The 27,191-nt window shown below is 37.5% G+C and overlaps 1 protein-coding gene across 3 annotated transcripts in view; it reads right to left on the minus strand.

Annotated features, from left to right (window-relative positions):
• Window positions 1–27,191, minus strand: part of DUS2 (dihydrouridine synthase 2) — a 53,380-nt gene that overhangs the window by 22,942 nt on the left and 3,247 nt on the right. For 2 of the 3 annotated variants that reach the window (XR_010374235.1, XM_064459348.1), the window contains exons 3-15: window positions 26,448–26,493; window positions 24,624–24,715; window positions 23,683–23,726; window positions 22,823–22,887; window positions 19,146–19,189; window positions 13,302–13,367; window positions 9,847–9,917; window positions 9,289–9,375; window positions 6,775–6,943; window positions 5,722–5,843; window positions 2,915–3,058; window positions 1,638–1,725; window positions 920–993 (exon numbers count right to left, since the gene is read on the minus strand). Coding sequence is in view for 2 of the 3 variants with exons in the window: in XM_064459348.1 (XP_064315418.1) it covers window positions 920–993; window positions 1,638–1,725; window positions 2,915–3,058; window positions 5,722–5,843; window positions 6,775–6,943; window positions 9,289–9,375; window positions 9,847–9,917; window positions 13,302–13,367; window positions 19,146–19,189; window positions 22,823–22,887; window positions 23,683–23,726; window positions 24,624–24,715; window positions 26,448–26,493 (1,112 nt within the window). In the remaining variant the exon portion in view is untranslated. The remainder of the gene's footprint in view (window positions 1–919; window positions 994–1,637; window positions 1,726–2,914; window positions 3,059–5,721; window positions 5,844–6,774; window positions 6,944–9,288; window positions 9,376–9,846; window positions 9,918–13,301; window positions 13,368–19,145; window positions 19,190–22,822; window positions 22,888–23,682; window positions 23,727–24,623; window positions 24,716–26,447; window positions 26,494–27,191) is intronic. The other variant, XM_064459349.1, reaches the window with a different exon arrangement.

Here is a 27,191-nt window from a genome sequence, read left to right on the forward strand (position 1 = left end):
TAACATTTACAAACAGGATCACTAAAAAAAACCTGTTTTGAAGGATCACTTTCTTGAAAGACACTCAGGCCCAAATATAATCATGGGTAGGCATAAAAATTCATTGATGCTGACAAAAGAAGGAAATGTTCCATAATAATAAAAATTCTCTCACTTCTGAGCGGAAATGCAGATTACACATTTGTGAAATTCAATATTTGAAAACATTTTCTTCTCAAAGTTTCATATCAGCTGATCTTAACTTACTAAAGTCTCTGCACAGGAATGCTGCAAACAATGCTAATAGTTGTGTGCATTTGTCCTCTTTAAAACGTTCAGTGCTAAGCTCTAGCTTCACAGTTAAATCAAGTTCAACTTCGGTGTAAATGCCTGAAGTCAACTCCAATATTAATAGATGATTGTCTAAAATACTGTCATGGAACTTTCAAGCAGCCCTGGATGTAACTGTTGATTAACTGTGATCTCTGAGAAGCCACTAAACTGAACTCTGCTTCACTGTACATCGACATTTAATCGTGACTTGTTGAGGATGGGTCTGCTGTAGTGGCCAAAGACATTACCTCCTCCAACATTCCCCTCTGCCTCCCTTGGTTAGTTTCGGAACTCTTTATAGACACAAACTGAACCGGGTCGCACCTATTTGCTCCCCTTCCAATATAATTTGTGGACTAGTCTATGAAGTGAATTAAAATTTATAACAGTTTGCTTTACTATGTTACAGTTTACTTCCTTTAGTCACATTCAATTCTCAGAATTTTTTAATCCTTCCTCCCTCCCAGAGATAGCTTTAGAAGGTAGCTGTCAGTTGACTTCATTAAAGTCAACTGGAATAAACTGGAGTACCCTTTCATTGCAAGTTTTAAGCAACAATTCAGAAACAATTACAATACAGCTGCAAAAGACATGAAGGATAGCTTACCACAGAGTTGATCTGTATTTTTGCTCAGCTACTGTCACTACTGAACAGAATAATCTATCCAGTGGTCTTTGAACCTGGAGAAGAAAAACAATTAGAAGGGAGGGAGAGTGTCAAAAAACAATCATGTCATTTACTGAAGAAACAAGATTGTCAAGGATCCTTGTTGTTCTTGTCTTTATAGAACTATCAAGTCACACCACAAATTTAACCTTGCATATTTAAGATTAAAAAATAGGAATAAATTGTCCAAACTGCAAATATTTCTTCTTTACAAAAAAACCAAACCAAACCCAAAAACAAACCACCAAAAAACCCCACCAAATAATGTCCCCACCCAACCAAGCAGTTGCTCCTGTCCAGTATAGTTCCTACCTATAACAGTGTGCAACAACAGAGAAAACATTCTGAATCCAAATTCTTTAGTTAACAGAAGTAGTAAACGAAAGTTGGTCACAGGCTCCTATGCAATGACCTGTAGTTACAGCAACTTCTTTCACACATGAATCAAAACCAGACTGAAGGTCTGGCTTAATTTTTTATTTTCTAATAAAATAAGCCGCTATTTTCATACATACGTGTATTACCATTTCTGAAGCTGCGTACTCAAGAGCTACGCCAGACTGGGAACCTAAATTTCTCACTACCTTGAGTCCTAAAATACTTAATTTCATAGACAAGGCAGAGGACAAGGCTTGAAAGGGTTTCTTCATTGACTCACAGTTTCATAAACAGGCTGAGGATGCTTTTCTTTCCTACACCATTCCAGAAGATACATTTTTGGAGTAATCTGTGGTGGATAATCTCGCCTAGACAGAAAAATTTGGTCAGCAATTGTGCACAGAGTTGACTTACTAAACAGATCTATTTTAAAACAGATAGTGCTGCTTATTATATTACTTCCAGCTATTCTTTGTGGTTTAATTTACAGAAAGTTGCTGCCTCCTTATTAGAAAATTCAAGTATTATGTCTGACATAACATTTAAAATAATATCTAAACTTTTCTATTAATTCTTCCTAAACATTCACATCCTGTAGTATTACAACTAGAGGAAAAATACTTACCGGAAAGGAGATTCTAACTAAATATACGACTCAGATTAGATACAGTTTGGCACTGCTTATTATAAGCCACAATATAAGATTAAACATTAGAAGAAAGAAAAGACGCTGCTTCTGTTACGAGACAGTAGAGTTATGAAATAAAAAAGGGTAGGAGAGGTAGGCATTGATTCAGTTATTGACATGGAATTACAGCCCCTTGTACTTGGCAGAAAAAAAGAAATATTGTAAAGCCACTGTATTCAGTCCTTGGGGAGTAAGGTAATAGATCTTGTAAATATTAAAGCATTATTACTGGATTTGAGGAGCATTTTGTATCACACTCCTTGAGCTGTTTGCTAGATTTAATAGCAAACAGAAACAGCAAACATGGGTGTAAGATGGAAAGTAACAGCAATTCTATAGGTTTCACAGATTACAATCAAAGGTTACTTAAAATAGGATTGTGCATAACTCCATGAATTAGTTTTTCAAGGAATACCTTATGAGTGGAACATGTTGAGAATACTCCAGATAAGCGCATGTTATGTGCGTAGAAAAGAGTATTATGAAATTTGTGCAGGACTTTTTCTAGAAAAACTATTGTGTTTTAGTTAAATTTCACCAAAAATAACTGAACTCTTATCTTTGTATACTCACATTCTTCTACATACAGATGTTTTTACTTTTTTTTTAAAATCACTCAGCACTTTTAGTAAGTTAACTGAGAGAATGAAGCAGTCTCAGGAAGCCTGAAACTAAAGAACATCTTACAACATCCAAACAGCACAGGAAGAGTGGCGATACTAGTGATTATGTAATAATGTTCACAGATTGCTCAGTAAAAGTTCACTCAGTAAGCACTGTTATGCAAACTGTTATTTTCAAAAAACTGCCAAATTCACAGTTTTTATTTACAGATACAAGACAGTGAAAAAATTAATTTGCATGCTTACTTGTCAAATCTAACAGCCATTTTTATTACATCTGGATCTTCCATTTGGTCATCTTCACCTTGTGTCTCAGTTTCTAAAGATGTTTTCTTTGCTTCGAAAATAGCTGTTGTTTCTTCAAAGAAGTCAGCCATTTCAAATACTTCACTATTCAAACAGAATTCCTTTGTATTAGAGATCGGCTTATAAATTTTTATATCTCATTATGATAAAGTATAGAAATCAATTGTGTTTAAACAGACTATATATGTACAGAGAATCACATGAAAGTGTGGCTGTATTCTGCACAGTGACACTATATTGTTTCTCCTTCAATTCTTATCAGACACTGTTGAGCTACAAGTAGAAAAAGAATGTTCTCATTTCCAGCACTGTATATTCAGTTTGCAGCCTGAAAGTCCAGGCAGATTCAATGAGAAATAGAGGTCCTGCAATGTTCAAGTTGTTAGCACAATCAGTAACTTGCAGGTGGATGAATCAAAGAAGATTGTCTCTGAGTGACTACTGGTGCATCAGCTCCACATGGGCAATATGAGCAAACAGTAGAAAATAGATTCTTCTTCTAATTTTAGTGTTTAAAAATACTATAAGTAATAAACACTATAACATCCAATTACCTTAAAACCTCAGATTTTCTGACTTCGGAGTATTATTCACAAGCCCCAACACAAGGGAGTAAGTAACTAGGATTTGCGTGAAAGGGGAGAGCCTCAAATCCTTTTAAATCTCAGATCCATGGCAGGCTGCATCTGCTTTGAAAAACTGAGACTACTCATTCCCTGCATATAGCAACAATAAAACCTGCAGCATAAGAAAACTTTTACTTTCTGACTGTTATGAGAATGCTCATTGGCATGGATAGGGCTGTTCAGTGACAATGCTCTAAGTGGAAAAGCAATGAAGCTGAATAATGCTAACTGATACTTCTTAGAGAAGACAACTTATTATGTAATTTTTAAAATCTGAAATGCAGCAGCCTGTCCTCTTGCATTCAGTACAGAGGTTAAAACCTCGAATGGCTGTAACATGCCATCACCACCAGGAGGCAGCAGTATTAAGTAACATTTTTGTCTGACGATCTACAGGTGCATTTTAAATAACAATGTTCTTCAGTTATCTGGACATTAAACAGGCTGTTTAGAAGTGGTTAGAAGACTGAGTCTGCTGATAGAAAGTGGTTTTATAAATTTTCAAGTGGCTCACTTTCTGTCCCTCTCACATGCACAGACACTGCCTAAGCCAATTTTGAAATTGGTATTGCATCACACATACACAAGCTGATTATGCTCAATTTTGGAAGCACCTAAAGAACAATTAAGGCATAGCAACAGTTTTACACTAGATCTCTATCCAGTGTCTATGTGTATAAACTGTGACTCTTCTCATTACCTGTTTAAAGGCTTGACTCTTTCTTATAATTTCTTTTCTTTACCTATTGCATTACTTTAGTAATTAGTAATACATACATGCATTACTGTTCATTCAGTATAAAACACCACCCCCCTTTTGGCTAAGAATTATTTGAAGTTGTAAAAGATTGTTTCAGTTTCAGTCTATATCTCTTTTAACCAAACTGGAAAACCATAAGGAAAATGGTTACTATACTAAAAATTATAAATTACTATACTAAATTTTTTTCTACTATTTACACTGCCAAAGTGAAAAGTAACTTGCGAAGTGTAAATATTGTTCATGGGTTCCACTGCTCCTTTATGATTCATGAAGGTTAGCTCCTCTTGAATATAAAATACAAATTCCCCTTCACTGTATTGTAATGTAATAATTGTGGACAGAAGCATTTAAGCACCAAAATTGGTAAATTGCAATAAACTGGCAAAAGGATTGCAGGCATTTCCATTAATTTTGAACATGAACAGAATGCTGATTAGGGCTTGCCAGCATTTACAAAATATTTGAAGCTTTGAGCATTTCTATCCATTTTCCTATGTGTACAGTAATAGTCTCAGACTGTTTATTTTATAAAAACAAAGAGACTCTCTTCCCCTCCATTCCATCAGAAGGATAATTATAGCACACAACATTGATACAACACATACAAGCTCAGACCTTTGTTTTGTTCAGTTTTATACAGGTCCAAACCTGAATTCCCCTCCATTCTGTCTGAATTCTGAATCACACGTCTATATTTTATAGTTCCTCTCAAACTTCTCCTTCTTCCTTTTCTGTATCCCCCTTTGAGAAATTTTATCCAGACTATTTCGGATGTCCAGGATGAAGAGATTCATTAAAGCTACTATATTTCCTCAAAAAGGTTGTAATCATTCATTAGCATACTTTAGGTATGAAAAGCAGCATAGAAGAAATACATATAGGCAACCTTCATACATTGTTTTGAGTTTATCTCTAAGTGTTCATTTAAAACAAACATCTTGTCATAAAAATTCCAGTAACATTAAAAACCCCACAAGCAAAAGGGAAAGGTAAAATACATACGTATATCTGGAAGAAGACAAGCTCTACACTCTTCACCTCCAGACTAGAGAATGCTGAAACTTTTCTTCATCAGTTACTTGCAAATATTGCATAAATGCCTGTCACTCAGTGAAGCACCACTCAAATTAGCATGTTGAATATATGAACAGTTTTAGGGTTAAAGCTTTAAGACCTGAGCATGGAGGAAACCTGGAAGAGTTTACTGTATTTTCCACATCTCACTAACCTAATTTTCCTTTTTTTTTTTTCTTCAAACTTCTTCTGAAGGTATGAAATGCCAGGCAGTGCTACAGACAGAAAAGTGGTTTGCAAGTTTACGAGAGAATACAATCCCTATTTCTGAAGTACATTCTTACCATATCTCCTGTGTGGACTGTGCAGCATGCAGCTTCTTGCCCTGAGTAGTTTCCAACTGTTCTCTTAACATCTGACACAAACAGTATTTTGTGTTGGTATAGTGATTATCATATCTCACTGCCTGGAGGAGAGAGACAAAGTATATAAAAAAAATAACAAACAGATTTATCTTATATTATGCTTATGTCTCTTAATGAATTTCAAAATCCTTTTTGAAAGGCACACCACAAGGTACAGTTTTCTCAATAATATATTCAACACTACTCATGAATGTGAGTATAATCTGAATGTTTTGGCATGCTTTCATGAACAGAATTTCAGCTTATATACTTATGAAGACAAAGCTGACTAGTTTACATAACTGACTAGCAGTACAGTGATACTTTACTAAGTAACTTGTTAATGACAGCCCATATTTTCAAAACCCCCAAAATTTTGAGTTGATGACATGATCAAAGCCACAGATTTCTGATTAATTTCCTATTATGTCAGTAAAATTGTGTATATTTTGAATAATAGATAAAATATAGATGTCTTACCTAATGGAGCTATAGATACACGGCATTACTTTATTGGCAAGTCATCCTCTTTGCTTCCCCGCTGTTAAAAATTCTTGATAGTATTTATGAAAAGCAATTAATTTCTAAAAATTAATCTAGCAGTAACTGAGTATTTAATATTCCTTTGCTTTTCTGTTCAATATTATTTGTATTACTGTAACGTCAAGATAGTTGGCCTACTATCATTAGCTTTTCAAATTTCTAGACATTTTTAGATAGCCTTGTAAGCCTCATAAATGTTCCCAAGAAACCAGAGCTAAAAAGCATGGCAAAAAGAATGATAAGGAAAAACTGTTCTCTGAATGCAGACTTCTGAAATTTTTTTTCTGAACAAAATAAAACAGAGGAAGCAGTGGCTGATCTGCAAGACTCATGTCATATACAATATGTTAAAATATCCCCAGAGCCTAAGTTTGTGAAATTTAGGAGTAAAATTCATATTAAAAATTCTAAGCAATGCTAACTACAAGTAAGATCTTCCAAAAAACATACATATTTGATGTAATCCTGCATGACTTCCTTCAAGGAGAAAAGACCCTCTTTTCTGAAGATAGATGGGTTCCACATGGCAGCACGAGCTATCATTACTGATGAGGCAGCTGTTGCTTTCTGGAAGGTCTCAATGTCCGTATATTCTTTGATGAAGTCATGAGATCCTCCACTAAAAATTAACATCACTGTTATAATCATGAAAGTTTTATTTGCTATTCCTTGTACTTTAACACAGCCTTGTATTTTCAATGTGATATTGCATTATTAATGGTGGCAGAGTCTATTTAGGATATTTTCTCAAATCTAAGAGAATAAATAGATCCAAAAGTTTTTTTAGTGATGGCTCATTAAAACACTGGTTATATATAACATTTTCAATTTTCTGCATACTTCTCTTAAAAATGGAAGACTTTTTATGAAGACTTTTTATGAAGAAAGAATATAGTTCCGGCTTTACACAAACTGTGTGCTTTCACAGAGTTCTTAATGGATACGGCTTACAAAATCACTTCCATGTTGTTTGAAAAGTGATACGTTGTAATTGCTAGTTCTATAACATTCTGCTAATTGTCTTGGCACAAGTGATACTGAAAACACGTTAAGGATGGACAGCATCGTTCCATTTTCGCTCTGGCACTAGCTTACGGAGAGTAACTGCAAGTAGTACTTCCAGATCAGTCACAAAGAACTTCAAAGGTAAAAGAAGGTTGCACTGCTTCTATTGTTCTGCCTCTGCTTTCAAGTTAGCAAGTCAGACATGTTAGTAAGCAAAAACAACACTTAAAACACCTTTTCTTTCTCTCAAAGATTCCCTTCACCACATCTTTTAAATGTAAAATAGAAGTTGGAATGTTGAACTATAATTTAAGAGTAGGATCTTTATCCTTTCAAAAGTAAAAACACAGTCAAATTCAAGACAAAAACTAGAGAATGACGAATTACTTTAAAATCAGACATTTATCTTGTGAAGACAGCACAAGCAAGCTGCCTGCACCTATGAAAGATTATTCCATAATCATGATCTAGAAATCATAGTACCAATTCAAGTTTTCTTGCCTTTTTTTTTAGCACCAGTCTACTTCCTTTTATTCATTCCTGTATATTTCCTCACCATGCTTGAGGTACAAGTGATTAAAATTCTCAAAATACTAGCCAGGTAAGTTACAGCAGGGATCCAGTATCACAGAACAAATGTATTTAATAAGCAGGATTCCAAGTTGCATATTTACATTTCTTCAGAGAGGGAAAAGTTTCACTAAGTGGATTTAAAACAAAGATCATATCATTTTCAGAGAAACCACAGAAAAACAAATAGGATTGTTAAGGTTAGTTCAGCGTATTAGGACACTTGCAAAGAAATAAATTTATATAGGGATTAATTGGAAGCAATGCATCAGCAATAAACCTCTGATATTTTTATATCTTAATTGCACATCATAGAAAGTATTCATACAGAGCTGACACTTCTGTGACATGCGTAAAATCTGAGAGAAATTGCTAGCCTCATCTTTTCCCTAAGCAAACAAAGGCTTCATGGCAATGCACAGTGTAAATTTTGCTTGGCTTTTTAACTCAATATTGTTTAAAAACTTATTCTGAAAACTAGAAAGGGGGTGAACTACTAAAAATTGGATCAACAAAGATTATCAGCATGGAATATTTCCTTTGTACATTACAGAAACAGGTTTTCTAACTGCAAAAACGGTGACTTTTTATGTATATTCTACATAGAAATGTGAACAGAAAAATAGTTCTCAAATTCCTGATCCAAGAATATGGATTATAGGGATGCAGCTTTTCCATGAAAACTCAAGATCTATGAAGAGAGAACATCATTTAAGGACATTGCTTCTCTGGACAAGTATATTCTCTTGCCACTCATAGAGATGAAACATCTACAGATATTGGTCAGGCAGACCAGATACAATTCAAGACAGTGTGATCCTTTTCATTACCTCCAAAATTGCTCTTACAACTTACCTGTTTGTAGCTAAATTTTTCTAAGACTGAGTTTCTTATTTTACTATCAGAGTTACTGATCAATACAAGCAGACATATTCAGTGGGATTGTGCCCGTTTGTCTGGAGACTAAGGTGGTCTTAGGGACAATGTGAGGCCACAGAATATAACACTGTTTTTGAGCAGTGGGACAGGTGATCTCTAGTGTGCCAGTGTCCAAGATACACAGTGGTAGGGTTAAAAGAAGTCACTGCACAGGTCTTAGAAGTGTAGAGGATTCAAATGCTTGATGCAATCAGAAACAACTTGCATAGGACAGATTGTGACAGAAAAAAGCAATACTTTTTGAAAAATACATGGAATTTTTAAACTAAAAACTGAGTTATGATGATATTTCATATGGCCAACTTCTGTCACTACTCCGCCTATTCAGATTTGATCTTTGGTAACAGGTAACATTGTACTCGCTCTACATGAAGGATCTTTTTCCTGTACTTGCAAATCTTAAGTTAGGTACCAGTATCTTGCAATAATGAGCAAATTAGTCCAACTTACTTTGCTATTACTGGAATGGAGACTGCTTCAGATATGGCTTTGATCACGTCACAGTGGACAGGGTGCTGAGGCCTCTCCTCCTTCTTCCTTTCCAAAAAACAAACAAAAAAGACATGACCAAAGATTTCCTATGGAATTTGTAGATACCTGAATCACAGCAGACATGCCTCAAGGATTATTGTGACATACTCATTTCCACTCATTTAGTTTATATATTTGATGTCATTTTCCTATTTTTTTTTAAACAAGAGAATTATACCATATCAAATACATTTGTAAACATTGTTGCTGTAATTCCATATCCAGATAAGCAGCGTTTTTTTGGACACAGAGTATGCAAAATACTTTTAGTTTTAGTTGGGCTTTGAGACAAAAAAATTTAGAAAAATAGTCACAAGTGGTTCAATTCCCTAATCACTGGCCTGATTTTCTACAACATTGATTTAGTTAACACTTGAAATCAGAACCACACATCTCATGTAGAAAAATCCTACTGTGCTACATTCTCCAGCAAACTGAAAAAAATATCTAAGTGTCTCTTGCCTATAATCAATTTACCTTCCATGGACTGCAATGGCAGCAATACCCGTTTTTTCTATTCTCTTTACCAGATTAACAGTATCCTCAACCTGAGGGATAAGAGAGAATGACATGATTTTAGGTCAAAGAAAAAGGAATAACTGTCATGTGCTCGTTGTACAAAAAAAACGTTGGAAATCTTTTCTTTCATCAAGATGGATATGATTCTTGTATTTCAACACTAACTCCCAACATCCATAACCATTTAATAGATACTTCCATTAAATAACTACATATTATGGCAAAAATTAGAATCCATTTTCAATACTTCCTTGAAACTATAGATCACAAATTTTCTCAAACCAGGTAACACAATGCACTCTGTAGTAGGAGAATATTTTCCAACAGATTTTTAGACTGTCATTTGAAAATTATAAAAAACACTTGATTAGCAAGTCCTTTCTAGCAACTATTCTGTAAATTGTAATTAAAATGCATCTTAATAAGCAGATGCCTTCTGAAATCAATGTAACATGCAATCACACATCTATAAACATTCTTCTCAAATGTGTCTTAAAAAAGTGAACTAGTATCTAAAAAAATCTAATGCTATTCATACTTGACCCATGAATTAAATAATACAAGGGAAAAGGGGAAGCTCCCAGTATATCTTTAAAGAGGTAAGATGCTGTTAAAAGGCAGAAAGAAATTTTGCACATTGTTGGATTAGCCTGTCTCATGCAGCTTTGGTGAAAGGGAGAATGAAAAAAAAAAAGGTAAGGCCAATTCTCTTCTCAAAAGCTGGAGAATGATCTGTGGCTAATCACAAAAATAGCACATTCAGTCTTTGAAAAATGCAACATCTACCAGCTTGCATGGACACAGAGACAGAAGATCACCTGCTGGTCTGATGGATGACATGTTACACAAAAGCAGCTTAAAACAAAAAGGAAGAAGCTCTAGGATAGTTGTAGAAAATAAAAAGGAGAGGTGCCATTTCTTTGATTTAAGACTTCAGTACTTCAAAACCAAAGAGATCTTACACAGAGTTACTGATTCTTTTCACACAGGCTTAAACTGTTTCATTTAATCATTTTAAGTGCACATGGAAATGACTTTTGAACAATAGCTAGCTGTTACAGTTCATCCATCTAGAGAAATCTATCCAGGTCATATGCAACCACAATATCTAGGTGGGTAATTAAATACACATTTGCAAAATAATCAGTCATTAAAAGAGAAGGCACATAATCTCCTGTGGCTTTAAAAATATGTAAGGAATTCAACTGAAAAAAAAATCCCGTAAGGAAACCAGAGCTGTAAAAAAAGAAAAAAGAACCTATGTATTTTCACTACATTCTTAATAGTTATATTTTAGAAAAATACTGACAAACAAAATTTAACAGCTTTAGCACCAGAACAGCCTTACTACAATTTTTTTGAAATTAATTATTATACCCAAGAGTCTATTAAAAAAAAATAATTCTAACTGCAATGAAGATGGTGCTATTGAGAAGGACAGTTATGAACCTTTGTATATGCTAGCAATTTCAGTGCTTCGATCTATTAAAGAGTTTCTAAAAAGGCCGCAGGTATTGTTTTTAATTCAGGTATCATTTGTAGTATTTATTGCTGTCACTGCACATACAGTAAATCAGGATTCAAGTAATGCAAAATTTCCTTGTGGTGTGGAACATGAGTAGTTTATAGAGCACAGGCAGTTTCTTTTGTAAACACAATTTCATTAGAGAAATAAATGTTCACTGTTAACATGAATGTTGGAAGTTGGAGAAGTAACATTAGGGCTTGGTCTTCCCCCCTTGAAGTTTAAACTTCAAGCAGGCTGTCAAGATTTTCGAAGTCCATCACACTGAGCTTACATACACATGATATGACTCTCAGTCAACACCACATTTGGCAATCTTATTTTAGAAGGGAGCTTTTTAACTTTTTATTTTCATTTAGTGCTTATCTACCAGCAAAAGCTTTGCAATTAACTCAGTGGGTTACAATAAACAGACTAAAATACTTTTTTAACAGGAGTATCCGCATTTGGAGTTCAATGGAATAAAACCATGTGCAGACATCTAATGTTTAGTATTCTTGACTTTTTAAATTAGAGAGAAGAAACAAAGTTTCGCATCTGATGTGAGCAGCCAGAAAGGCAACTTGGTTGGAAGGGGAAAACTACTGAACAGAAGAAAATATCTTCTGAAAAATACTGAGAAAGAAAACGCCTGTCAGCTTGAAAACTGTTAGTCTGTGAACCAGAAGCTGGGTACCTAGAAACCAGCAACAACCCGAGATACCATTGATAAGTGCAAAACCAAAGAACCATATCAGCAACTTCTCATCTGAAAAGGTAAAAAACAGTCTGAAAAAAGGGAAAACATCCTGAGAAAGAGAGAATCTGTAACTGCCATTGGCTGTTCTATCTGCAAGAACAGGAAAAGGGTCTGGAAAAAAAAAAATAATCTGAAAGAACAGAAAACAATTGTCTACTGGCTGCTCCAGGTGAAAAACAGGAATTAACAGCATCTACTGGCTGCTCGAGGGATGGTGTCCTACACCCTCTTGTGTATCCACAACATAAAAATAACTTAATTGTTACCCAAAACTGGAGATTCTCTCTCTCTGAAAACTTCCCATGCTGCACATACTTCTCCTTTCCTTCAACAGGTTGAGCTCTCTGCACAAAGTTTCTATGAGATCTTGGACTCTTGCCAGGGATGCCTGGCTGGCTCCAAACTCCAGGACACAGATCATCTTTGGAGTGAGCCTCTGTCTGTTATTTTATTGGTGCCCCTCTGGGTCTACTTCTGAGGTTGGTTCAGTTTGTCTTCCTACTTCTGGGATCTGTTTGTCCTTCCATCTGGGATGGTCTGGCCACTTTCTGAGATCTGCCTAACGCACCTGATACCAGTATTATTACTATGAACATACATACATATATGCATATAAGTAATCTACCATATCTGCTGTTATATTATCGATAAGTTTGCTTTACTAGTGGTAAGTCTGTAGTTACTTGTAATAGTATATACCTACATGGCTGTTGCTATAATTGATTGCTGCCATATTAATCATTGCTGTTACTCTACTGATTGTTGCTACTAACAATTTCTAATAGCTTGACATGGATATATCTATATCTATATCTTGCTTTATTAATCATAGGTGTATTTGCCACAGTGATTTTTGTGGTATTTGTGGTAATCTGCAATAAAGTTGAGAAATTTAGAGGATAAAAGTCTCTGTGTCCTTGTGTATCATGGAATCCAATGAACCCACAAGTCACAATCTCTATACACCTGCAGGTCAGATAACCCTTCATGTCCTGAAAGCGATCCAAACAGAAATTCTAATTCTAAGTGCTATTTCACAGTAACAAGTCTAAAATGCCAATATATTAGAATGCCATATATTTTAATTTATTTTAAATCATAGCGTTAAACAACAACTAAACACTTCAGTATAATGATTTATGTTCTTACTGATGGCAAAATGCGGATTTTGCAGGTTACTGGTTTACAAATCCCTTTAACAAGAGTAGTCAATATCTGGAAAAAAAAAAAAAAAGACAAAACCGTGATCACGACAGTGACATTAACAGAGCTCTCCTCCTTTCCCTCTTAAGACACAAAGAAATTGGAACAATGTAACATTAGTTACTGTTCCTCTATTAAGAATCTTATATGCTAGACAAACACATGTAGCCTGTAATTATGTATATAATTTTATCTGATATACAAACCTATTTCTAGTCTAAGCCATTTTTATTTCCACTTCTTTTTTGATTTTAACTGGACTTTTACAGAGCAATTAACTGCTGCTGGAGTTCAACAGTGCTTTTAGTACGAGATGAGCACTCTGATCATAAGGACTTCTTTAAATACATCGGCAGTAAAAGGAAGACTGGGGATACAGTGGCCCCACTGCTGAACAAGGAAGGGGCCCTGGTAACGCAGGATGCAGAGAAGGCAGAGTTACTGAATGCTGCCTTTGCCTCGGTCTTCACTGCTAAGGCTGGCCCTCAGGCATCTCAGCCCCCAGAGGTGAGAGAGCAAATCTGGAGAAAGGAGAACTTCCCCTTGGTTAAGGAGGATTGGGTCAGAGATCACCTACGCAAACTGGATCCTCACAAATCCATGGGCCCCGCGAGTGCTGAAGGAGCTGGCGGATGTTCTTGCTGAGCCAATCCCCATTATCTTTGAAAGGTCATGGAGGACAGGAGAGGTGCTCGAGGACTGGAGGAAAGCAAATGTCACTCCAATCTTCAAAAAGGGCAAGAAGGAGAACGTGGGAAACTATAGGCCAGTCAGCTTCACCTCCATCCCTGCAAAGGTGATGGAGCAGTTCATCACGGAGGTCATCTCCAGGCATGTAGAGGAAAAGAAGGCTGTCAGAAATAGTCAACATGGATTCACCAAGGGAAGATCATGCTTGACCAACCTGATAACCTTCTATGATGGTGTGACTGGCTGGGTCGACGAAGGGAGAGCAGTGGATGTTGTCTGTCTTGACTTCAGTAAGGCATTCGACACTGTCTCCCATAGCATCCTCACAGGCAAACTATGGAAGTGTGGGTTGGATGAGTGGACAGTGAGATGGACAGAGAGCTGGCTGAGCAACAGAACTCAGAGAGTCATGATCGATGGGGCAGAGTCTGGTTGGAGGCCTGTCACTAGTGGTGTTCCCCAGGGGTCTGTGCTGGGTCCAGTCCTATTCAACATATTCATTAATGACCTGGACGATGGGATAGAGCGTAACCTCAGCAAGGTCGCTGACAATACCAAGCTGGGAGGAGTGGCTGATACACCAGAAGGCTGTGCTGCCATCCAATGAGACCTGGACAGGCTGGAGAGCTGCGCCGAGGGGAACCTCATGAAATTCAACAAGAGCAAATGCAAGGTCCTGCACCTGGGGTGGAACAACCCCATGCACTGGTACAGGCTGGGGGCTGATGTGCTGGAAAGCAGCTCTGTTGAGAAGGACCTGGGAGTGCTGGTGGTCAGCAAGCTGACCCTGAGCCAGCAATGTGCCCTTGTGGCCAAGAAGGCCAATGGTATCCTGGGCTGTGTTAGGACTGTGGCCAGCAGGTCGAGGGAGGTTATCCTCCCCCTCTACTCTGCCCTGGTGAGGCCACATTTGGAGTTCTGTGTCCAGTTTTGGGCCCCCCAGTTTAATGACAGGGAACTGGTTGAGCCTGTCCAGCAGAGAGCTACCAAGATGATCAGGGGACTGGAGCATCTCCCTTATGAGGAAAGGGTTTGTTCAGCCTGGGGAAGAGAAGACTGAGGGGGGATTTCATCAGTACTTATAAATATCTGAAGGGTGGGTGTCAGGATGATGGGACTGGGCTCTTTTCAATAGTGTCCAGTGACAGGCCAAGGGGCAATGGGCACAAGTTGGAACACAGGAAGTTCCACCTCAATATGAGAAGAAACTTCTTTCCTGTGAGGGTGCCAGAGCAGTGGAACAGGCTGCCCAGGAAGGTTGTGGAGTCTCTTTCCCTGGAAATATTCAAAGCCCACCTGGATGCGTTCCTGTGCCCCCTGCTCTGGGTGTGCCTGCTCAAGCAGGGGGGGAACCTCCAGTGGTCCCTTCCAACCTCTACCATTCTGTGAATCTGTGATTTCAAAATTAAGTGCAAAGGTTTTTCATTTTCATGCAAATGTTTTCACAGTCTTCTTATATTCAAGTTGTGAATTTCTTATGAAAATTAAATAAAAATATTCCCTAAAAGTTTTTTGTTTGAAGAGAAGAAAGCCTTCAAAATGGAAAAAAAGGAGGAAAATATCAAGCAACATCATTGAATCTTCTGAAAGAAAACTGAAATTGTAAACTGAAATTCATACTTATCACAAAGCATATTTTATTCATGAAACCAAACTCAGAAGAAGTAGATGAATGAGCATCAGTAGGTTTAACCATTTAGGAACTGAACTACAGAAAAAAAATCTCATTTTCACAGGCTGAATTTAAGTCCAACAGACCATACTTACAAGGGCCATGTAATGGCCTACACATGTTTAAGTCACTGTATGACTATACAGTCAATGGTACCAGAAATCCAATAGCTCTCGAAATAAAAGAATGGAAACCAACTGACCCTGACTTATCAGAAAAATACTCGGTCTTGAACTTTTTTTTTTTTTGAGATATTATCATGCATATTATTCTGAGTACACTTCCCTTGTACAAAATGGCTGGAACTGCAGGTAAATTATTTATTTCAGAGCTGTGCATACTACAAAATGTGATTAGTTTAATGTTACTGCACTTACTAGGTTCCCAATACAGAAATGAGCTGTTACAGCCAGCACTCAGAAGTTCTTAGAACAGCTGGCAAGTAATTACTGTCACCTTGCACTGTTTACTCAAGTTTTTCTGTGGTAGTGTTCTCACTCCAAGGAGATCTTACTACACAGTAAGATCCAAGAAAATTATTTAAGAACTCCTCTCTAATATTTTTAATTTGTATTATTTTTTGCATATCAATCTAACTGAAACGACATCATTTTCCAAACATTATCACTGTAATATTTTTTTACAATAGAATCATAAGCAAACCTTGTAAGTTTACAATGTCAGCCTCATTAAGGATTCCAATGTGAGAACCAAATCCTACACTTTTTAATCATATGGAAAGCTTGACTTGGAGCTGTAATTTCATATGGCTTTTGCAGGCTATATGTTATTCAACATTGGGCCCAATGTTATTCAACATCTTTATAAGTGATCTGGATAACGGCATCAAGTGTAGCCTGATGAAGTTTGCTGATGACACCAAGTTGAGTGGGGAAGCAGACACTCCAGAAGGGAGAGCTGCTCTGCAGGGAGATCTGGATAGGCTGGAAGAAGGGGCCAGCAAGAACCTTATGAAATTCAACAAGGAGAAGTGTAAGATCATGCACCTGGGAAAACATAATCCAGGAGTGCAGCACAGACTGGGATGCACCTGGCTGGAGAGCAGCTCTGTGGAAAGGGACCTGGGGGTCCTGGTGGACAGGAAGCTCGACATGAGCAAACAGTGTGCTGCTGTGGCCAAGAAGGCCAACAGGGTGCTGGGTTGCATCAAAAAGGGCATCACCAGCAGAGAGAAAGAAGTCATTATCCTGCTCTACTCAGCGCTGGTCAGGCCACACCTGGAGTCCTGTGTACAGTTCTGGTCCCCGCTATAGAAAAAAAGATGTTGACAGGTTGGAAGGGGTCCAGAGAAGGGCCACCAAGATGATCAAAAGACTGGGAAGCCTGCCATATGAGGGTAGGCTGGGAGAACTGGGTTTGTTCAGCCTTGAGAAAAGGAGGCTCAGACGGGATCTCATCTCCATGTACGAGTACTTAAGGGGTAGCTACAAAGAAGATGGAGACTCCCTTTTTACAAGGAGTCACCTGGAAAGAACAAGGAGGAATGGACACAAGTTGCTCTTGGGGAGGTTCCGATTGGACACCAGAGGGAAATATTTCACACTGAGGGCAGTCAACCATTGGAATAATCTCCCCAGAGAAGTGGTTGACTCGGCCACATTGGACATCTTCAAGAGTTGTCTGGACAGGGTGCTGGGCCGTCTTGTTTAGACTCTGCTCTTCCTAGAAAGGTTGGACTAGATGATCCTTGAGGTCCCTTCCAACCTGTGATTCTGTCTGTGTCTGTGTGTATGTTTACTCATCCCTTTGCAGTTGGCTAAGATTAATTTTCGTGCTTAAGATTTTGCTGCCTATTAGCATCTTAAATTGAAAAGAACAAATCTAAATTTTTGAACATCAAGTTTCCAGTTCTTCTGAAGATCAAAACAAAACATAGCGGTTATAGAAGGGAAGGGAAGCTGTTAGCAATCATATTTACTACCTCCTTTCATTTCTGCAACAAGTATTTCTGCCAGATTTACTTCTTGGCCTGCTAAACACTTTCCTCTCAATTCCCATTCCTAAAATTTTTTCTTTCAGCCTTCATCATCTCATGCTTCATAAATTACAACTTAATTCTGGATAGTGTCACCACTTTACCTAATTCATGGTACACCATATACGCCTCAAAAAATTGGGTTCTAGTTCCAGTTCTTTTGCCTGTATTGTTAGCTGACTTTCTGCAGATAACAACGCTTATCTGGTTCTGCTTTTTCTTCTGAAAAACATCGAGACTGATACCAACCTTCTCTAAAAATGTTTTGAGATCAAGACTGCATCACTTGTACTTTTGCTTTTTCCATCAGCTAATGAAAGAGAGAGTAATAGGTTCAGTCTATTCCATTTCAACTCTTGCTTTGGCACAGTTAATAATGCTTCCTGTTGCTGAATGGTCAGTTTATACAGCTTGGCTAACACTGTGGCTCTTGACACCAAGAGATTCTTACATTTGGCAAAAGGCTAACACTCCATCATGGTTATAACTTTGATCACATGCCCTTCTAATGGTGCGTCCTCAGAGAATGAAATAAATGATGCAGAACAACCTGTTTTCATGTCTGAGCTTACAAAGGATAGTAACTAAGCAATGGATCAGCTTGTTGAAACTGTAGAAGTCATACTAGCCTACAAAGCTGAATGGTGTTATCACCACAAGGGAGAGGATTTACAAAAGAAAGACTGACTCAACATCCATTTTAGAGAGAAGGAAAAGGCTTGAGCTGTAGGGATCAGAAAGACACTGGCTATCATTCAAAAAGAGTCATGCAGATGAGTGAAGAGAGTCTGGTCTCTTCAGAAGACTGACGTACATCAAAGAAACCTTTAAACAAAGAACACTCAAAAGCCACATGGAAAAAGGCAGAGCAATGCTTTTGGCATTTTGTTTTGTCCAGATCTGCATACTTTTGGTAGTACAAGAAATAAATAATAACTGTTACTAGTCACAGTTACTAGTGAGAAGTGAATTGTAAATGAGAATTGCCCTCAAGAACTCTGAAGGATATAGTGAGTGACTAAAAGCTAAGGGGAAGCAAGACAAAGTGCACAGTCAATGCATCTGAACTACAAAGAATCAGGTCTTTAAACAGAAAGAAAATAAAATAACTATATGCTAAGAATGTTCCTGGAAACCCAGAGCAAAGTCTGGACTCACATATGTACATAAAACTACTCCCTCTGCAAATATAGCACCACATTGTGAAAGTTTTAAAACTGAAAAGGAATAAGGTAGCATTTTTATAGTCCGGACAATGACAAGGAGAACCACATCAGGATTATTTACTCACAACCTTGATTTCAGTATTCAAAATTGATTATTCCACTCTAGCTTTTACAAATTTGTCTTCTAAGGCATTCATTCCTGCTTCCAGTAGAGCACAGTGCGTAACACTTTCCAAAGCAGTTCAGACCCACAAAATGATACTTACAGACTCTATTTTATCAGGATCAGATAGCAGTGCTGCTCCCATACCTCCCTGGGAAAACATACAGAAACTGTTACACACTAGGCAAACACATTTTCCAACTCAATTATTTTGCCTAATAGCAGACCGCAGCAGAAGTACAATGTTATACTGGGGGGGGGCAGACTGGCGGACGGAGGAACAGGGAGAAAATGACACAATCTAAAATGCAGGAGCATTAGTGAACACTTTGGTGAAACACATTTCCTAGATGTGTACCACTAATTCAGGGCACCAACTTGCTCCAATTATGTTATGGAGCAGATAGGATTTCAAAAAGCCATTTTTAGCAACCGTAATCATCCGGTTTCTACTCATTAAGTGACAGATGAACGGATTTATTATTTTAACATTTTACACCATGTTTGAGAGGTCTTGGTATGAGTAGTTTCTGTCTACACACTAGATTTAGAAAAAAGGCTAAGATAAATTAAGTGGCTGTACTGAACACTCTCATTATTTAATATTTTAGCTGTTCTTTCTGCAGTATCTCATCTGCATACGTAGATCTAGAGGCCAATAGGCAGACATAAGTTCAAAAATGTATAAACTTTTTTGACCCAAAACTACTGTCAGACAATAACCATTCACCAGCATTTGTGGCCAGCAGGTTGAGGGAGGTGATTCTGTCCCTCTGCTCCACTCTGGTGAGTCCCCCCCTACAGTGCTGCATCCAGCTCTGGAGCCCTCAGCACAGGACAGACATGGACCTGTTGGAGCAGGTCCAGAGGAGGTAAAAAAAATGATCAGAGGGCTGGAGCACCTCTCCTATGAAGACATGCTAAGAGAGTTGGGGCTGGTCAGCCTGGAGAAGAGAAGGCTCCGAGCAGCCTTTCAGTACTTAAAGTGGGCTTCTAAAAAAGATGGGGACAGACTTTTCTTCAGGGCCTACTGTGATAGTACAAGGAAGGGGTAATGGTTTTAAACTGAAAGAGGGGAGATTTAGACCAAATATAGGGAAGAAATTTGTTACAAACAGGGTGGTGAGACACTGGCACAGGCTGCCCAGAGAGGGGGTAGGTGGCCCACCCCTGGAAACATTCAAGGTCAGGTTGGATGGGGCTCTGAGCAACCTGATCTAGTTGAAGATGTCCCTGCTCTCTGCAGGGGGGTTGGACTACATGACCTTTAAAGGTCCCTTCCAACCCAAACTATCCTGTGACTCTGTCATTCGAATTTTTGATCTTTCATCCTAGTACACAGTGGATATTTTGTTCTTACTTATGATTCTGTGAAAGGATAAAAGAGTCTTCCGTGTAATTAGTTACAATAAAGAAGAAAGTAATAAAGGCTAAAGAGAACATTACTAGAAATACCATCACACCATTATGAATTTAGTGACACGTCCTCAACATGACTACAGTCCCTTGGTAATACCACTTTATCTCAAAAGCCACTTGGCAGAAAAACAGAGCAAGTTCAGAAACAACACAATCTAAATACATACATAAAAAGGCTCCAGAACAAAAGAAATTAAAATTTGAGTTTAAAAGATTATTAAATATTTATTTTCACCATACCTCACTTACCTTGTCACTTTCCTAAGTTATCATTGAAACAAAAAAGTTAATGGGATTAAAACAGAAAAACCCTAGAAACATATATGGGTAAAATTATTCACAAGTTAGATGGAATATATTAGAAGAATTTAAGTAATTATTCTTCAGAGTGCTAGCCAACCTACAAAACTAAGCAGCAGTGAAACAGAAAATCCCCCTATAAGTTGATCCATCCTACGCCTTTCTTGCACTATCGCCTGGTACTTTCAACATTGGCCATTGTCAGATCCAGGCTGAAACACTATGAACTGTTAAAGTGAAGACACTAGATACCTGAAAGATGTCCAACATTCTTACACACCTCACACACTCCAAAGGAAACAGCAATCTTTGTGATAGGAAAACATCAGCCCTCTCTTATAAACTCTATGTACTGTCATTAGGGCCCTGTGATTCTTCTGTTCCTAACTCCAGGATGTAGTCTGTCCTTTAATTTCTTTCAGGCGATGTGGTCTAAAATAAACCCTTTTCTTCTTCAAGTAGTTTTATCAAAAGACACATTCCATTAATGGAAAAAAAACTGATTTAGAGAAAGCATTCTTTTCTCTTGGCTGAAAAACTGAGAAAGGAGGACGATATACTTATGTGCAGTAGAGTCTGTACAATGTCATGGCATCGTGCAAGGTACGGGCATGTTTGGCAGTGCCAGCTCTGGCCTTTACTCTTCCTCATTTTAATAACATTGCTTTCATGCACCATATATCTCATTTCAACTGGCCGTATATTTATGCACCAGATACAATAAACTGCCACAGAATTCTATGTTTTTCTACTGTGAAAGGAGGGAGGGGAAAAAAAAGTAGCTTTACTTGGTCCACAGGCAACTTGGTTTGACAACATAAAACATATAAGCTCTATAAAAGCTTAGGCTGATACTAGGAATTAGGGAAGATTTCAGGTTACCATTTGCATTTGTGCTCTTGCTTTAGTAAAGGCCAGTAAAAAGCTTCCAGCTGTGAAGATGGATAACACAGAATTAGAAAGTGGAAGTACTGCCTATGTGGATATATTGTTTTTTCTGTTTAATGATGAAGCATTACAGCTTCACATGGCAGAGAACTTGCTCCAAATGCTAAAAATACCAATACTACAAAGACTAGAGGACAGAGAGTTTAAATGCAACAGCCAGGCTTCTTCCCTGGAATGAGGTTTTAAGTCTTCCAAGTTGAAGTTCTTTTTCTTTGACAGTAAGTCCAAAATTTATCTACTCCGCAAGAACATCTGACATCAAAATGGAGCTCAATGCTCTAATTCATTGATCTATACACTAACTGGCTTAACAGTGCTAACACACAGTTTGACTACTCTGTTTTAGCCACTGATGATAGAGGACTAGTTTAGTATTGCATTGCATGTCCTTACCTTACATTAAAAAATGTTAAAAAAACAAGCTATAACTGACCCACCCTCCTCCCACTTAAAACTGACCAATAACTGAACTCAGCATTGCTAAGTTGCAAATTTTTACTTGCTCAGATAACAAATTGTGATTCCTATTTTTTCTAAGGCTAAGAGAACATTTCACTCATCCAACAAATTAGTGACCTCAGGAAAACACCACAAAAAACCCCAACCAACCAAACTACAACCCACTTTATTTTATCCTGCCTTACAGAATTTAATTCTAAGTGCAAGATACAACACAGCCTGTCAGAATTTTCAGAATTCTAAATAGCTTTAGTTTTAAATTTGTACAATAATACATATTAACAAACTCACTATGTTTTCCTCAATATTCAGTCGTTGTCTTGACAGAAAATACAATCACCACTTGCTCAGTCGTACAAGTCCACACTAACCTGAGCTTACAAACTTCATATATGCTTACCCACATAAGGATATGATATGTATAATTACATGACCAAACCTATTCTTAAATGAGGTTTCTAATAGGCTATATTATTTTACTGTATTAGGGCCATGACATCTTCTAGACTCTTGTTTACTACAAAAATATAATCAAGTATATCTGGATGAAGTTTTTACTGCTTGAATTTGTTCAGCCCAGAAAAGCAGAACAGGTACTCCACACTCCACACCTACAAGAAAGAAAATGCTTATTTAAGGGTAAGCAAAATCCACTTGCCTTAGTAGAATACTCTTTTGGGCATCCCATGTTGATATCAATACCAGCTACATCACTCTCTCTGAAAGAGAAGAGAAAGAAATAATTAAAATATTTTTCAGCATATTAGCACAAGAATCAGGAAATAGACATCTTGCCAGGAGACTTTTTCCATCTTCATTAAAACCTTAAATTCTCATTTAAGCCAAGTTTTGTTTGAACTTCTGAATTTTTAGCTTCTCACTTATGTAAGTTACATATTTATTTTAACAGCGGTCTGAAGATTACACTGTCCACATGCTTCAATGACCCGTGTTGTGCAGAAGCTGCAAATACTCATCTTAAATATGTTTATATAAGATTAAGTATATCCACCACTGTCATTAAAGTGAGTCCTATTGAAACTTCCATCTATTTAAAATAGAGGCTTAAAAACACCTTTTAAAAAGGGTTGAGACACACTTTTCATTTCTGCACAGTATTTCACTGGGGCCTTGAACCCACAAAGAATAGAAGACATTTTCAGGCATATTGGTCTTATTTGCAGCTGTGCAATACCCAGGGAAAATTCATATTGGAGAGATCAAGGACACACTTACTGCACTAGCAAAAAGCCATCAATCCCGGTACGGAACTTATGCAGCTGCTCTTTTGAGCAAGAAATATTTTAAATAGAAGTTGCAGTTACACCATTATACCACTGGCCTTTTGAGATGCTACACTTCATTGTGCAGCTCCTACAGACTTTTTCCAGGTCCTATCAGGCCTACCTTGATCCTCTCAATCATAAAAAATAGTCTTCCATGATAATTCCTCTGTACAAAAAAAAACCCCAAACAAACCCACGGTGGGAAGGGGGTGAGAGAAGATGACTTACACAAGCTTAGCTACTGCCAGGGCTCTTTCAGCATCTGCTGAACCCTGTTGATAAAAAAAAGAGGATTTATAATTATAAAGTATAACCAAATTAGTTTTAAAATGTGTTCAATGGCACATATGTATAACTGTATTTGCTCTAAACATTTAGTACAAAGTGATGGAGACCCATTCACGGCACAATGGATAACTAAAACATTTAGCTAAAGCATGTACTAAGTCAGCCACTGAATGACTAAAGGTGATGCAAAAAGGGATCTGGAGGGCTCTGTCCACTCTCTTAACCCACAGCAGTATCAAATGTTTGTAGCCCATTCACCATTAGCCATTTATTTATCATGTTCTTAAGAAGCTCCACTAATAACAATTCCATGGCCTCTACAAGCAACCTGTTCCAGGACTACCATTACCACTGAAAAAGGTGTTTTTCAATATCTAATGCAGTCCACAGTTCTCCCTCCAATACCCATCATCTCTTGTCCTACATAGTGGTCTCAAAGAACAAATCTCTACCTTTTTCTCTCCAGCAGCCTTTAATCCCTTTGTGCAATGTTAACGCACACACTACTAATCCTCTTAGTTAACAGTGAGGCTGTTCACTGGACAGTGCAAGACTTAAACGTCAGACCAAACACCAGCATAATTTGTTTTTAGTACCTATACATTTGGAAATATATCAGAGAGACAAGCTGCTGTCCTAGAGCTCAGAATTAATCTTAATCACCTCTTCCGAAAACAGCTGTACAGAGACCTTCTAGTGTAGCATCTTGACTGCTACAACAGATTAGAAATTCCATGGCATGTTTGGTGTGAAATTTTACATTCACTGAAGCATCAAGAAATTGGCAGTCTGCAATAGAGAGCTGCTTTAGACTTAGATCACTAGCACTACCTTGTTTAACTATGCTGTTATTAGAAGAGTACCTGTGGTTGGTTTCTTACCATTTGAAAGACAACACAGTGCCTCTCTCTTTCACAAGTTCTGAAAACAACTCTTTCATTAGGTGCAACGAAGTCCACCGTCTCAAGTACTTCTATATGAAATGAGAAACAGATAAAACAGACAAAAGTTATATACAAATGTAATCATAAAGTCATATGACCATATAACTTGTGTACAAATGAAATGCTATCAAATAAGTCTTCCATGAACAAACAGCAGAACTAACAGCACCCTACCTCCTATGTGTCCTTACAGTACATTTCCTGTGCATTACTGTTTCCCTCCCATCGTACTCAGTAATCATTCCCCAGCCTGTTTCTTGGGCAGGCATCAGCAGCAGACAAGCCTAATGATTCATCAGCCAGAATGAACACAACAGTACTATTTTTGTGAAGGGGCAGGAGGGGAAAGTAGATTTATTTGTAGTGGACTTCTGGTCCCTAACAGGGACCAACCCCAAACTGATACCGTGGGCTGGCAAATATAAGAACCCTCTAAAACTCAATTTGTAGTTCTAGAAAGCAGGAATTCTTTATTGTGGTGCCGGGCACACTGTCGCTCTATCTAGTGTGTGCGCTGAGTTGCTCTACTAAAGGGGTTATATGCAATCAAAATATACATATTCATTATATTTCTAGGAAATTATTATCATAGTCATACTATTCTTGGAACTCATTAATATAGGCAAATGTCCTTAATACACGTGCATTCATGTTCACTGGTGGTCTTCCAGGGTCCTCTGGTGGTCGTTGATAGTCTTCCTCACTCTGTCCGCTAGTTGGACTCGGTCTCTGGGCATGCTCAGTTCATTCTTGGCTTGGTTACACAATTCTTACGGATACTGAACTAGCTTATTCTAGCACTTCTCCCTTATTTATTCTACTCAAGGATACAGTGTCTCCGGACTCCCTTCTAGCTAATCCCATATAGCAAGTTCTAAGACCATCTTATTCACAAAGTATTCCAAGTATGTAAAAACTTAGCTAGGTTGTTCCAATTAGAGGGGCCGTATGTTCTTTTGAAGCCGGTATCAGGTATCAAAACCAAAAAGCCCCAAAACAAAACAAGAGTTTTTACTGTTTATTCTTCATTATAATAGTATATGAAGCCAGTATGTACATATAGAAATGAGGAGGGTTATCTGTTAATCACAGTATTATTATTTGTCTTTTTAATCCACATAGAACTAAAACCTTTAAGATTTTAAAGAATGCACTGGAACTTTAATGTCATGTCTATCCCAGCTACCAGTTTCTTTCACCTGCTGCCAAGAAGCAAAATGCCAAAACATTAGTAACGAATTTCCAACACCGAGCTAATTTTTCTTAATAAAAAGAGACAGACATAATTCCAGGAGCTAGAATTATAGAGTCTTTCACTTCAGAAGGCCTATACCTGCATATCCAGCAACCTGACCTCTGTCAAAAAGTTTAACAGAAAACTCATTGAATCCTTGCAATAAATTAAGTCAATGGTGGAGAAAGCCTTCTGTTAGTGCCCTAAGAAGAATAACGAGCTGACAGCTACTAATACATTAGCCATCTCCTTCTAAAATGTTTGTGGTTTTCCTGAGGGACAGTGACTGAACTATTAAAATGCCTTAAGGAGGGAAACTAAAACTATGAAACTGGAGAACAGCAGACAGGTATAAGACAGAGCTTCAAGAGCTTATTTTAAGTCCCTAGAAACTGTTTAGAGAGATTATATGTATTGATACCTCATTGTAAGCACTATAAAATCACTTCAGACAAATAATTACCTTTTCTCTTAACTAGAAAAAAAAGAACACTTACAAATATTAACAAAATAAATGCTATACTTGCCATTTAAAACCCTCTTACACTGCAGCATCTTTATGTCAATCAGCTCCTGAGAAGAAAGAATAAAAATGTCAGTGAGTTGAAGTGTTTAAGCCACCCAGCTCTCAACAGCTGCCTGTTTTATTAAGATTGAAGAATAACTATGCAGAGGTACAAAATAGAGAAAAAAATGCAAATGAAAACAAGAGCTTAACTCTACAACACTCTCAACTGAAGCTTCAAAATATGAACAGAACATATGAACATAAGAATATGATATGCTTACATAGTTCTAGAAAAAACATTTTTTTCCAATACCTATCCATCAAGCTGGAAACAAAGCAGAATGAACTACCTGGAGTGGACGGGGAAGATAACATAATGCTCTAACAACAGACCACCTCAAGAATCAATGTAGATTTGTACTGGCCAAATACATAGGTGAACAAAACAGCAGTATTTACTTGTAAGACTTCTTTACCTTAATCCTGGGTTTTAATGGCTTTCTACATTAGTTAAAAGACAAAATGAAGCTTTGTGTTGACCTTTAATGGAGAACCTAATATACAGTCACCATTCTTCTGGAAATTGTGGCTTTCTTTTAGAAGAACTTCAATCTACGTGTGTTAGCTTAACGGCAGAATTACGCAGTACAGTTTATTAAGGACACCATTTGAGCTCTTTTCTCTTATGCATCTCATCAACCTGATTATAGATGAGCTTTAAGACAAACTGACTGCCTTTAATTGACAAAGGGCTACAGCTTGA

This window comes from Phalacrocorax carbo, chromosome 8, assembly GCF_963921805.1.
Source record: "Phalacrocorax carbo chromosome 8, bPhaCar2.1, whole genome shotgun sequence".
NCBI lineage: Eukaryota > Metazoa > Chordata > Aves > Suliformes > Phalacrocoracidae > Phalacrocorax > Phalacrocorax carbo.